Source organism: Xiphophorus couchianus, chromosome 5, assembly GCF_001444195.1.
Source record: "Xiphophorus couchianus chromosome 5, X_couchianus-1.0, whole genome shotgun sequence".
Taxonomy (NCBI): Eukaryota; Metazoa; Chordata; class Actinopteri; order Cyprinodontiformes; family Poeciliidae; genus Xiphophorus; species Xiphophorus couchianus.
The window spans coordinates 5,540,042-5,553,499 of NC_040232.1; the positions used below are offsets into that span (position 1 = coordinate 5,540,042).

At 35.6% G+C, this 13,458-nt stretch overlaps 1 protein-coding gene across 1 annotated transcript; it reads left to right on the top strand.

Annotated features, from left to right (window-relative positions):
- Nucleotides 1–6,855: 6,855 nt before the first annotated feature.
- tmem184c (transmembrane protein 184C) lies at nt 6,856–13,385 on the top strand. The gene is made up of 10 exons (XM_028018835.1): nt 6,856–7,467; nt 8,270–8,400; nt 8,491–8,527; nt 8,658–8,863; nt 9,728–9,802; nt 9,892–9,985; nt 10,065–10,177; nt 10,268–10,367; nt 10,453–10,624; nt 11,677–13,385. The coding sequence occupies exons 1-10, from the start codon at nt 7,351–7,353 to the stop codon at nt 11,973–11,975; spliced, it is 1,344 nt and encodes a 447-aa protein (XP_027874636.1). The 5' UTR covers nt 6,856–7,350; the 3' UTR covers nt 11,976–13,385.
- The last annotated feature ends 73 nt before the right edge of the window (nt 13,386–13,458 follow it).

A 13,458-nucleotide genomic window follows, 5' to 3' on the forward strand; every position in this document is an offset into this window, starting at 1 on the left:
GTGTTAGCGGCATAACGTCCAATATTCAAGTTCGGCCAATGGGGATTTTATTGATCCATGATAATGTCCGGGTTTTCATCATCTTTGGTCTATTTCCTCCCCTCCACCCCCATCTTATGTTCATACGCCTGCCCGCCACCCACTCCAGGCGACATTTCCCGTATTCTCAAACCCAAAGCTTGACAGGTATGACGCAAAGTGAGAATTCATCTATTAAACTGACTGAAGATGAATACATAAACTAAAAGTTGGATCATAGAAATTTTTTATAAGCGTATTTGTGAGCCTGCCTCTTTATTATTAAATTGAATAGAATTTCAGATTTGTGTATAACTTTTCTTCAGGTTAACTTAGGAAGTGAGCTATTATTGTTACAGGTTAGTTTCCTAAACTACAGAAAAGTAACTGTTAGGGAAGCTAAAAAAAGAAAAACTGGACTGATGTTAATATCCGATAGTAACACTGGTGTTATGAAAGATTTACCAATATTTTATTTTATAATTTTTTTTTATCCGATTACTCGATTAATCATAAGAATAATCGACAAGATTACTCGATTACTAAAATATTTGTTTACAGCCCTACTGATAACGTCGAAGCTTGAATGTTAAACATTTTGCTACCAGTGAGGAATTTGGCTTTCATTTAACATGTTTATTTTAACTGACTTTGGTGTAAAATCTAACGTTATCCATAAATAATGAAATAATAATATTTTTTCATAGTTTATTATTAGTTTATTTGAAACATGCAATTTGTATGTCATTTGAGCAACGTCATAATATTGTCCAATTGGTTTGGTTTGACTATGAATAACTGTAAATAATACCAAGGGAAAATATTAACAAAATTAGTCATTTATAAAATTACCACGTCAGAGCACCATCTGATTATGAGGTAATACCCAAATAGTTTGTTAATTTTTATGAATGATTGCTTGATAAAGCGTAGATGTTAAATAATATAATGAGTTTAAGTTCAACACTGGAACTTGAACAGCAAACTACAAAACTAAACACATACAGTAATAATCAATTGCTCGCAAAAACAGAAGAATTTATTAAGAATAATTCAAGTTCAAATACTTTAATCAAACTTTAATCATTGAGACAGTAAAAACTAGCAAAATATGGAGAACAGGCTCACTAGAGATTAGCACACTCTGACTGTAACGTTTATAGGACACAGAGGGATGTAGGGGGTCCTGTTGTTGTGACCTAAACATAAGAGACATGAGCCTCAAACTTAAATGTTGAGGATTTGAAGCAGCTGGACAGAATGTGGTACTTACTCAAAATAAACTGTCCCCTCATCTGGGAATGTTACCTCTCTAGAGAACTAAGGAGGATACATGGGGCACTTCAAGGACAGAAACAGAAAGCTTTGTCCACATGAACTTTTTATTTTTAGTGCTCCTAATTTATAAATGATGCAACTGATTTGAGGTTTCAGCATTCTATTTTTTCATGAGACACTTTTCACATACACCAAAATAAAGTGCCAGTGTACAATTTTTATTTTCATGTTCAATGTTCAATTAGGTGACTGTTATGAGAAGTGAAATTGATTCTAAGACTTTTTCCACTTAGTTATCTGACAGTAAACGCATTTTCAAAAAATAAATCTCACATTAATCTGTGAAGAAAAATCACTTTCAAAATGACAAGTCTGATTTAGTTGAAAGGTAAGAATCTATTATTTTTTTTTATTTAGCAACAATCACATTTGGACATATTGACAAGGTTCACCTCCCAGATTTCTCTTCTGCTTTTGTTCCAGAATAACATGATGAATTTCACTGAAACATTCCCACTAAGTCAGAACATTTCCCAACCAAAAAAGGCCGACATCTTAAAAATAAACAGACAACTGTTTAAAAATTGCTGTGTTTTGTAAATGTTTAAGGAAGGAGGTGCAATTTAGTTGATAGATTGTGTCATGATTTAGACAGGATGTCTCCTCCTTTTGCTCGACATTGATTACTGTTATTCTTCAGACCCATCCATTCTCTTTATCTATTTATGCACATTTCCTACAAGACGCGTCCTGTAGGAGCTCCTATGTGATTCAGCCAGACGTGAAGGCTGCCACATCCTTCATGCCAAAATGTGCATGTGGGTTCGATCAAATGCAACATATGTTTATCTACCCTGCCCTTAACGTCGCTGTACACTGTGTGCTACTTCACACTGACAATCCCTCCAAGCTATCAGCCATGGACTTGTGGAAAGGACCATTTCTAATTTATAAAAGCCAAAAGGATCGATTCAAAATTAATGAACAATCTGTCCTGTAACAACCAGTGATTTCAGTGACTGTGGGGCTGAGGAGATGTGGTGCAACAGTAAGGAAAGTTCTGCCTCCCCTCATATTGTACAAAACTGTACGTGCAAATGTATTTATGCATGCACAAAAAGGAAAACAGGCTGTAGGCATGTTCAAATTGCACAGTGAATGCTCTAGAAACCTGTATATTCTAGGCAAAACACTAAAAGCGACTAAAGAAGTCACAAAGTTGACCATTGTCATGTCGTCAAGTATATAAAAAATATATATTTTTACTTCAGTTTATTATATGTCCAAACTTCTTGAAAACATCTAATTTTTTATATTAATTTCTTAAGTTCTAAACCTAAAGTGCAATCTAGCCACAGTCTGATGAGTATGTTTGTGGAATTTCTTACTCTCTATTTGTACAACTGTGCAATATCTAAAGGTTAAGATAAGGAATGTTTAATTGTCTCAGTTATAAATGAATGCTGACAGAACATGAGGCCAACCAATACAATGCTGTTTTGATCCCCACTTGGCCTTTACAGAATTATATCTAGCTATTAAAATGATATTTATTTAGTTAGGGGAACAAAAATGCTTTAAAAAAATAAAACAAAAACTGCTGTTTGCTGATGTTCATACTGGTCCAAGTATGAACTTATATACAACAAGTATGAATACATATATATATATATATATATAAGATTTAGCAATAAAACAAACATTCATTCATACTGTCACACAGATCTTTTAAGTAAGCAATACTCTTTTGTTGTTGTTGCCAGTTTTAAAAACTATTTTTGTATCCAAGTAAAGAATTAATAACAACAACAACAATAATAATAATAATAATAATAATAATAATAATAATTCAAATAGAAATAAGAAATGTAATTTTTAAAGTTGTTTCTCTTTATACCCAAAATTCACACTGAGAGAAGAAGTTTATTCAATGTGAATACCAGCATTTAAAAATAACCACAATGCTAGAAACTTAGAACTGCCGAACGGTTTTTATATGTATAAATACTGACATCACAGTGCCATCTAGTGGTTGCCGGCAATAAATGGAAAACAGGTGCAACGTAATTTGACAAAATGACTGGGTTCAGTCCATTTTCTACAGCGGGTGTCTGAGCCGGTAGAAAGGGAGGGGCTTACCTCTAATGGAGTAGAAGAGGAAAGAAGAGTCACTGAAAGAAGGAGGTATCATCTTTGACCTGAGAAGCAGATCAGAAGCAGTCCAAGTTTAATGTGTCATTTCACTTGTTCCTAGAATAAACATATTACAATGAAGAGTATAAGCAGCTGCTTGTAGCTGAATAGCAACGGTCATTCTGAAGATTTCCCGATTTTGCTGAAATTGTCATGTCTGCAAATTACATATACTGTATATCAAGTACTCTCAGGTCACATAACCTCATTAAATCCATAATGAGAAAATGTGAAAATTCCGTATTTTAAAGACTGAAATTAAACAAATAACACAAGCACAAAAATAGAAAATAATCTGACATGAAAAACCCTTTTTCAAAAGATAAGGCTAAGATGGAGCGGCACTGAAAGCAGCTCTTTAAACCATTCAGACTACGAACACAACAGAGACACAATCAAAACTGTCAGATGATTTATTACCCGTGATAATAACTCAGAAATAGTCCAAATAGGATGTATTTTTATTTCTTTCCTACTTACGGAAAGTTTCTGTTTATATCGTAGGTTTGTGGTGCCTAAAGAAAGATATAAAACTTCAGATATTTCACAAAAAGATACTAACATTCACGGAAAAACCTCACATAACCTTATATTAAAGCAGAAAGTACGGCGCCCACCGTAAGAAAGGCTTGCAGTATTCAATTATGCTGCATAACTGACCAGTACAGTATTGCGAGGTAACGCAAAAGGTTTTGCGAGGGAACGCAAAAGAAAAAAAATTTCCCATGTCCCCTAGGGGGCTCCGTACTAATGGTAGGTCTGGGAAGTGAATAAATATTTTTTGGCCATCGTTAATGCAAAATTAAGCTGACTGAGTGATACCTTAAAACCTTTCAGAAGGTATTTTAAAATTGAGCAAACAAAGGGCACATAAGGTCATTCATCAAACTGAGAAGAATTACAGTCTAAAAATAATACTGGACAACCACATTTCTACAGTCCAAGAAAAATACTGGAAAAAGAGCAGCACCCTTTCCGCAGAAAAACCTCTCCAAGTACACAAAAACAAAACCACAAAATAGGCTAATGAAACTGCTGTCGCCATTTTGCCTGCCCAATCACCAGTAACAGGTAAGTAGACCAGACTGGATTGGTACTGCAATATTTGACAACTAACCAGTTATGCGAACCACTCTAGAAATCAGTGTTGTATAAAGTACTGAAATCTCAGAGTCAAATGAAAGTATAGGTACCTCTCCAAAATATGACTTTGGTAAAAGTCCAAGTCACTGACTGAAATGTTACTTAAGTCTTAAAGTATCTGAAACTTCTTGTACTTAAGTATGGAAATTGCTGTAAAAATGGATGTACTCAAGTAATGTAATGAAAAGTATAAGTAAAAAGTAAAACAAGACAAATGCAGTTTGAATGACATTTTTTATATTTTGGTAAACTTGTCAAATACACTTAAAATAATGTACACAAACAAGTGCAGGCAAAATAAACCTGCTAATAGATTGTTCCAGTTTTAAAGAGTAGCACATGTTAATGGTTTTGAACTTGCATGCCTTTCCTATATTCGTTAAATACAGTCTAAATTGCTATGCTATGGCTTGACCAGAGGAGTCTAGGTAGCCTGCTACAGTCAACATTAGGCCTCAGTTAAATACACCACGTGTGGAACTGAAACAATGCCAAACAAAGACATTTATACAGGTAACGTTATGCTCAAGATTTCTCAATAGTGCCTAGTGACCAAGCTATAGTTTCTGACACAGGAGGATTATAACCATTTCATAAGACGTTACCTCGTTGTGTTTCTTCAAGTTGGGCAGGGAGTTTTTGTAAGATAGAATTTCCACATCTTTGGGCAGGAATAACATAAACTGCATGCGGTACGACTAATCTTTAACACCCACGAAAGAGTATATTGTGTTTAAATAAGGCCATGGGCTCTCATCACCAGCTGGTGGTTCAACTGGAGCCACCAGCTGTCGTTGTGGTCTCCGTCTCCTCCTCCATGTGACTGCTGCTGATTGCAAGACTTGCTTTGTGTTTAATGGGAGACACGAAACAGGTGTATCCTATTGGTGGTGATGAACAAGCCCAGGCAAGTAGGCTACCGACTTTGTTGCGGTCAATCAGTAGGTGGGGTCAAAACACTTTGCGTTTCTCTCTCTCGCTTTTTTGTAATGAGTAACTAAACCACACATTGAAAATGTATCGGAGTAAAAGTACGCAATTAAGTTCGGAAATATAGTGAAGTAAAAGTGAAAGTCATCAAAAATGTTCATACTCGAGGAAAGTATGAAGTACTCCAAAATATACTTAAGTAAAGTAGTGAAGTGTTTTTACTTCGTTACTATACAACACTGCTAGAAATAAGTGCTGTCCAAGGTTAACACTGGAAAAAGAAAAGGGAGCAGCAGACTTACCACAGAAAAAAAGGAAGACAAACCTTCTGGCACACAATCAAAACAGTGAAGTCTAGGCGAGTGAATCTACCGCCGCCATTTTCCCCACCAATAAGTAAAGTAAACCAGACTGAGGTTAGTGCAGCAATATTTCACAATTAATTATTGTAACAATAACTTACTGACAAAATTAAGATACGATCGGTTTTCAAAGAAAAGAGGAAGAGTCCCGTGGCAATGTTCTCCGGGTAATTGTCCGAAGAAATGGCGGAGCCGCGAAACAGGAAGTGTGGGCACGCAGCTTCTTCGTTGTCGTCTTCTTCGTTTTCTAGATGTTAATAGCGATTAGCAAACATTACTGCCACCAACAGGTAAGAAATTAAAATAACTGCAGGATTAACAAGAAAGAAAATCTTAAAAATTAATGAATTTCGGGGGGAGACGATATCACTATACAAAGGAGTTCTTTGTAGTGCCTAAGGTTGTTTGGAAAGTTTTGTAAAAGAAAGGAAAACCAGATAACAATCAAACAATATTCAGAAGTGAGCACTTTTTATAACAAGAAAAAAATAGAAATTTGGTAAATAAATAAATTAATAAATAAATAAATAAATAAATAACAGCTTTAAACGTTTTAATAATATGAAAACTTTTGGTGAACATCAGGTCCGAATATTCTAGGTTGGACTTTCAGACTACGTTCACCGGACGTCGTTCAAAGATTTGTTTGCTACCTGGGAAATAATTAATTAATTGCATTTATTATTAATTAGAATTAACAATAAAACATTCTTATATAACACTTTCAAATATTTATATTTGATCAAATTTATTTGGAAAAACGATAGATAGATAGATAGATAGATAGATAGATAGATAGATAGATAGATAGATAGATACATAGATAGATAGATAGATAGATAGATAGATACATAGATAGATATTTGTTTTTTTGCCTCTACTTTACTTCATTCGGCGAATTGACAGTGTCCAATCAAATTGAATGGCGGAAGTGTAAACCAGAGAAACCCGGAAGAGGATGTTTAGTTACGGTTACTACTTCATAAGAAACTTTTAGTACCTACCAACGTTAACTTGGTTTAAAGTCTGTTATTATTTTTTTTTAAAAAAGTATACAATGATTTTGTAGTTTTTAATCCGACGTGTTTATTAGTCTGTAGCTTTAACTCGTCCAGGAAGCATGGATCCTCGATCGGTTTGTTTACATGGTGAATCAGCTGACGAGCTAACGTTAGCAAACTTGAGTCACATGAGTTGTTAATAAAACACCAGCTGCACCTTCTTAGGTGAAACGCGGAGTTAAAGAAGGACTTACCGCGTAGATGTAGAATAGAAAGATTTGCTGGGAAAGCACTAAGTGAGACATTTGGGGTATATTAATGGGAGACTAACTGCTACAGAAGGTAAAGGCTTTAGCTACAGGTTCCTGTGTTTGTCATCGGATCGGGGGACTGTTTTAAAGGCCCTGTGGTGACTGCATGACAAGATGCCTTGCTCCTGTGGGGACTGGAGAAGATGGATTCGGCCGCTGGTCGTTGTGTTGTATATTTTGTTGCTAATTGTCGTCTTACCGCTGGTCATCTGGGAGCTACAGAAATCTGGGGTAAGTTCATTTTCATTGTTCATAATTATTTCAACCTAATAATTAGGTTCCCACAACACATTATATGCAACACGTAATGGTTATTGTGATACAAAGGCTTAAGAAACATATTTAATAAACAGCAAATTAATTTAGTTGTACGTTTTTAAACATGGAATATTGTACCTTTTTACTGTTCAATTCTTTATAGAGTAGCACCGGTGTAATTAGTCAGGCAATCTGCTCAGGTAGTCAGCTTCTTAATAGACATGCTGCGTGTTTTCTGTTGTGTTAAACACAATTAAGTCAAGTTCATTTGTACAGCACATTTCATCAACAAGGCAGTTCAAAGTGTTTTACATAATAAAAACAATATATAGTCATCAATTATGAAATAAGTAATAACCATTACAAATATTAATAGTCAAAATATTGATCAATGATCCAGTTACCACTAATCAAAGATAACTCTAATCAGGTGGATTTTTTGTCTTGATTCAAAGGAACTCAGTTTCAGCTGTTTTGCAGTTTTCTGGAACCTTCTTCCAGATTAGAGGAGCATAAAACTGAATGCTGCTTCTCCATGTTTGGTTCTGGTTTGGGGAACGCAGAGTAGACCAGAACCCGAACACCTGAGATTATGTGTTAAAAAGCTTATACATTTTTAATCTGAAAGTTTTCCAAAACTCTTTATCCTTTGAAGTTCAGTCATCAGCTGATGGCTAGCTGTTGCTTTGCTAGTCTGTATGTTATGAAAGCTGACCCAAATGAAAATCTGACTCACTATATTTCTATTTATGCAATTTTCTTCATCTAATAACAGGTTGGAACTCACAACAAAGCATGGTTCATTGCTGGGATTTTTGTTTTCATGACCATACCTATATCATTATGGGGCATTCTCCAGCATCTGGTGCACTACACCCAACCAGAGCTCCAGAAGCCTATTATCAGGTAAGACATGTCTGCTACAAAAACCCAACAAAGTACTGAATTTTTTAAACAATATTTTTACTATTCTCACAATTGTTTTTATTATTTCAGGATATTATGGATGGTCCCAATTTACAGCTTGGACAGCGTGAGTCAAATTATTTTAAAAAAAAGGGGTTTTTATTTGACATGCATAGTTCTTAAATATGATTATAAGAATAAGAAGTATGACATTCTCTGCAGAATTGCCTGAGGCAGTTGTCTTTTGTTTTTTCCAGTGGATTGCGCTAAAGTACCCCAGTATAGCAATTTATGTGGACACGTGCAGAGAATGCTACGAGGCCTATGTCATCTATAACTTCATGACTTTCTTGCTTAACTACCTGGAGCGTCAGTATCCCAGCTTGGTGATGATGCTGGAGGTCCAGGAGCAGCAGAAGCATCTCCCACCGCTCTGCTGCTGCCCACCTTGGCCAATGGGAGAGTGAGTTCCATTAATAATAAAACCAGTTTTACAGTTGTAACAAAAAAATATGACGCTTCCCACTGTGATACTATTAGTTAAAGCAGTGGTCCCCAACCACCGGGCTGCGGACCGATACCGGTCCGCAGACCAATTGGTACCGGGCCGCGCAAGAAATAATGAACTACTTCCGGATCTTTTATTTTGAAAATCCTAAACCGGATTTTACCTGTTACGTCTTGCGCGTCAAAGTGGAGCCAACTTGCAGCAGAAACAAAACAACATCGGAGTACTGCTTATTAAGTAATCATAAACAAGTGTAAATAACTCCTTAAACAAGTTTGATAGTCTGGTGATTTTCCACAATGTGACGAAGGAACGATGTCAGCAACTTTAAGAGAGACATTAAAAATGGCAGTCAATCAATCTGGGAAGGATCATAAAGGCAATTTCAGAAAATTTTGAACGCAACAGAACTTTGGTTTAATTTGGCTTATTGCAGCCACAACACCTGGACATTTTTCAGGTAGTAACCATGAACTTATCAGTTTGTTATAATCATTATAAGGTTATCCATGTGACTACTGAATTTGTTAATTGAATAGTTTGTTGTTCATGTCAGACAACACTTCACACTTATTGAAGACCACCTGACTTTTTTAATGTAATATTTAGGTCTTGTATGTGAAACATTTATATACATTTTAATAGACTAGGCTAAAACTTTCCACATAGCATTTGCTGATACATTTATTTAATTTTATAATTTCTAATTCAGTTTGAATATTTCTTACTTTGTGTTTCTGATGATTTTTACGAAGGCTTATGCCCATTGGTAGTTTGGCCTCGTCTTTAATAACTTCTTCTCTTTTCTTGTTTAACCAGGGTGTTGCTGTTGCGATGTAAACTGGGAGTCCTGCAGTACACGGTGGTAAGACCCGTCACAACAGTGATCGCTTTGTAAGTAAATTCTAATTTTGTGGCACCCTGTCCATTCTTAACTCTAATTATTTGGCATGTGATATAGTGATGCGTGTGTTTCTTCCTAGGATCTGTCAGCTGTGTGGCGTTTACGACGAAGGCAATTTTAGCTTTAAAAATGCTTGGACATACCTGGTTATTTTCAACAACATGTCACAGCTGGTAAATATGTTGCTGTTCTTTCAAATAATTGGCTGTTTGAAACTTTAGGTTTTTGTTGACATTTCTCATTTTGTTCCAGTTTGCAATGTACTGCCTGGTTCTGTTCTACCGGGCTCTGAGGGATGAGCTGAGTCCCATCAAACCAGTGGGGAAATTTTTGTGTGTCAAAATGGTGGTGTTCGTCTCTTTTTGGTAAATCTCTCTTTATTGCTGATATTTCATGTCAATGTGTAGATAATCTGTATCTGTTTGAGGAAACCGAGGCTTTGTAAATGTTCCCAGGCAAGCTGTGCTGATTGCTTTGCTGGTAAAAGTGGGAATAATCTCAGAGAAACGTACCTGGGACTGGCAGAGTGTGGAGGCTGTTGCTACTGGCTTACAGGTAGGCAACATTGTTAAAACGCAGCTGAAATACCTAATCATTTAACACTGTTGTGAAACAAACCAAGCTGCATTGTTTCCTTCAGGATTTCATCATTTGTGTCGAGATGTTTCTCGCAGCCATCGCTCATCACTTCAGCTTTACCTACAAACCTTACATCCAGGAGGCAGAGGAGGTCTCCTGCTTTGACTCTTTTATGGCCATGTGGGACATCTCAGATGTCAGAGCAGATATTTCTGAACAAGTTCGTAATGTTGGTAAGTCCTTCATGTTTGCTGATTTGCAGGTGCATCTCATTGAACTAGAAAATTATGAATCAGTGAATTTATTTCCATAAACTTATTCAATGTTATAGCTCATTATATAGAGTCATAACACAAAGTGTGATGATATATTTCAAAAACAATGTTGCCAAATTCTTTGATTAAAATGTGATTCATTGCAGTGAGTTAGTTAATTCCATACCTTGCAATTAACGCAGAGATTGATTCTCACCACTAATTAATATACAAGCAATAAAAAGGGATTTTTAGTCCAGGCACATGAAAAAATTCGAATGTCATGAAAAAGATTTCATTACAGAAAGTGAGACTCGTCTATTATATAGATTCATTACACATTGCGTAAAATATTTCAAGCCTTTACTTTTTGTAATTTTGATGATTATGTCTTACAAAGAATGAAAATCCAAAATGTACCAGAAAGTTAAAATATTGCATACAATCAATAAAAAAACGTAAACAGAAATGTCAGGCTAATTTATTACTGTTATTAATGTCTTGTGGTAGTAACAAGAATAAGGTAAACTAAAATATAACAAAATTTTATGTTCTGAAAAGTCTCTCACAGACGCTCTACAACTGACTTGTTTGAGAAAGTTACAAAAAAATCTCAAAAAAATGTCTTATGTTTTTTAGGCATTCAGCTCATATAAATAATTTTGGTAATTCAGACTTAAAAAGCGAAGTTTACTTTGATTTAACTTTAGATAGTAAGAAAAAAACCTTATTAAATATCTGGTTTCAACTATAAATAACTCTTTCCAAATGTAGGTTTTAGTTAACGTTAGATTGAACTTTATTACCAAACTGTGCAGTTTGAATGTCAAGCACTTTTAAGGACATCATACAGAGATCAAGCACTTTCCAAACTTTGAAAACATTTGTTTGAAATTCAATCATTGGGTAAATACATTTTTAGGGTTGAATTAGTGAAATAAATTCACTAAGATGCACCTTTTCTTCAGACATCTTTGGAAACAAGTTTCGTAAAATCCTTGAATGTGTTTTCTTTGTGGACTCGTTTCCAGGAAGGACAGTCATGGGTCGCCCAAAGAAGTCGTATTTTGGCGAGGCGCAGAATGACAGTGAGCGTTCTGGGCTTCTGTCTTCGGCGTCTCAAGATGCCATCACGGAAGCTGCAAGCAACCAAGGTCAGTACGAGGGGCTTGGAAGAACCCTCACACCGCATTCCTTATCGGCGCCAGCAGGGTTGGACTCGGCTGTGTGGGAAGAAGGCCATGAGGCTAGAACTGACTCAAACCAAGATAATGTAAGGACGAATCACACCAAAGAACCAGAAGAGGCGGATCTCATAGTCATCACTTAGGTTGGTCTATTGTTATATGACTGGGCAGGTCCCAGGTCCAAAGCTTAGGCAAACAAATGACACTAAAGCTGATTGAAATCAGCAAGACATTTTTCAGCCGGTGAAAAATGAAAAGGACCTCTCCGTTAATGACAGCTGTATGAATGTTCTATCGAAGATTGGGTCTTACATGTGTTATCAACACGCATTTTACTATTTTATATTGTATGAGGAAAGGGAGAAAAAGCTTGTGCTCAAAGTTCCCACAATAAATCCATTATAGCCGTTATAAAGCCAAGAGCATGTCTGCACCCAGGATTGTTTCTGTAGCCTTTCAAATCATTCTTTCTTAGCAACGTCTTTATATGAAGTCCGACAGATGAGCAGCTTTCAAATGTTCTTTTTATTAGGATGTTCTGGACTTGCAGGGCTTTATAGCATTCAGGAGGCTACATTAAGGTACTTAAAAGAGAGTTATTATGTAAAGTTGACCTTTAAGTGCTTTATATCATGGTATATTTCCTCATCAAAAACCTACTCGGAGTGTTGTCTTGTCTCTTTCATACATGTTTGAGCAATTCTTGTGTCTCCCATGGCAACTATTTGGGGGTGCCTAAATGCTTGGTCATAGCTCTTCTAGACTAGAGACAACTGCAGTTAGCAAACATATGGAACCGTGCGTCTGCTGAGCTTTTGCTAACTACTCCTCCACAGAATGATTATAGACAATATAATAAAGGAGAATTGTTGTCATGATGTCCTGAAGGTAAGCTGTCAGAGAAGGAGCTTTTTAAAGAGACAGATTCCAATTTTAAAATAAAAATGTTTCCAGATCAAGGAATGAAGTAAAAAGGCAACATTTTTCTCTGTGTATGCAAACTGTTTGCATGGGTATATTAGAGCAATGCAAGATGAACACACTCAGTGTGTACTGCATTTTATAATGGTGTCAGTAGATACAGAAACACTAAATGTGAGAACATACAGAACTCAACTTGAAGTAGTACAATCAGCTCTCTGTAGTTCAGATACTATAAATGCTTTAGTCTGTACAACTTCACATGTAGTCAGAATCTGATTCATTTTTCCACCCTGGAACCTCTTTCTATTGATTTTTCTCATTAGTTTATCAAATATGGGCAACACCAATTCATTTTTTTTTCATAACTACATCTTCAATAGATGTTTTTCCCTTTAATATTTTAATTATTTTTCCACTAATATGGTGATTATAACATGGATTTGTTCAGGCCTGCTGACGACATTATTTTCAAAATAACATACAACAACTTGACGTCTATAATCCTGAGCTCATGCATGTTGTTGCCTTTTTTTTATACATAAACCTTACTGGAATATATCAAATCTGATGTAAATACTACACTCATGAAATGTAAAATGTAAATATCAATAAAAAATGACCAAAAACAAGTTTTTCATTGTGTATTAAAATAATTCCACATGTATTGGTGAATACACTGCAAAAACACAAAATCTTACCAAG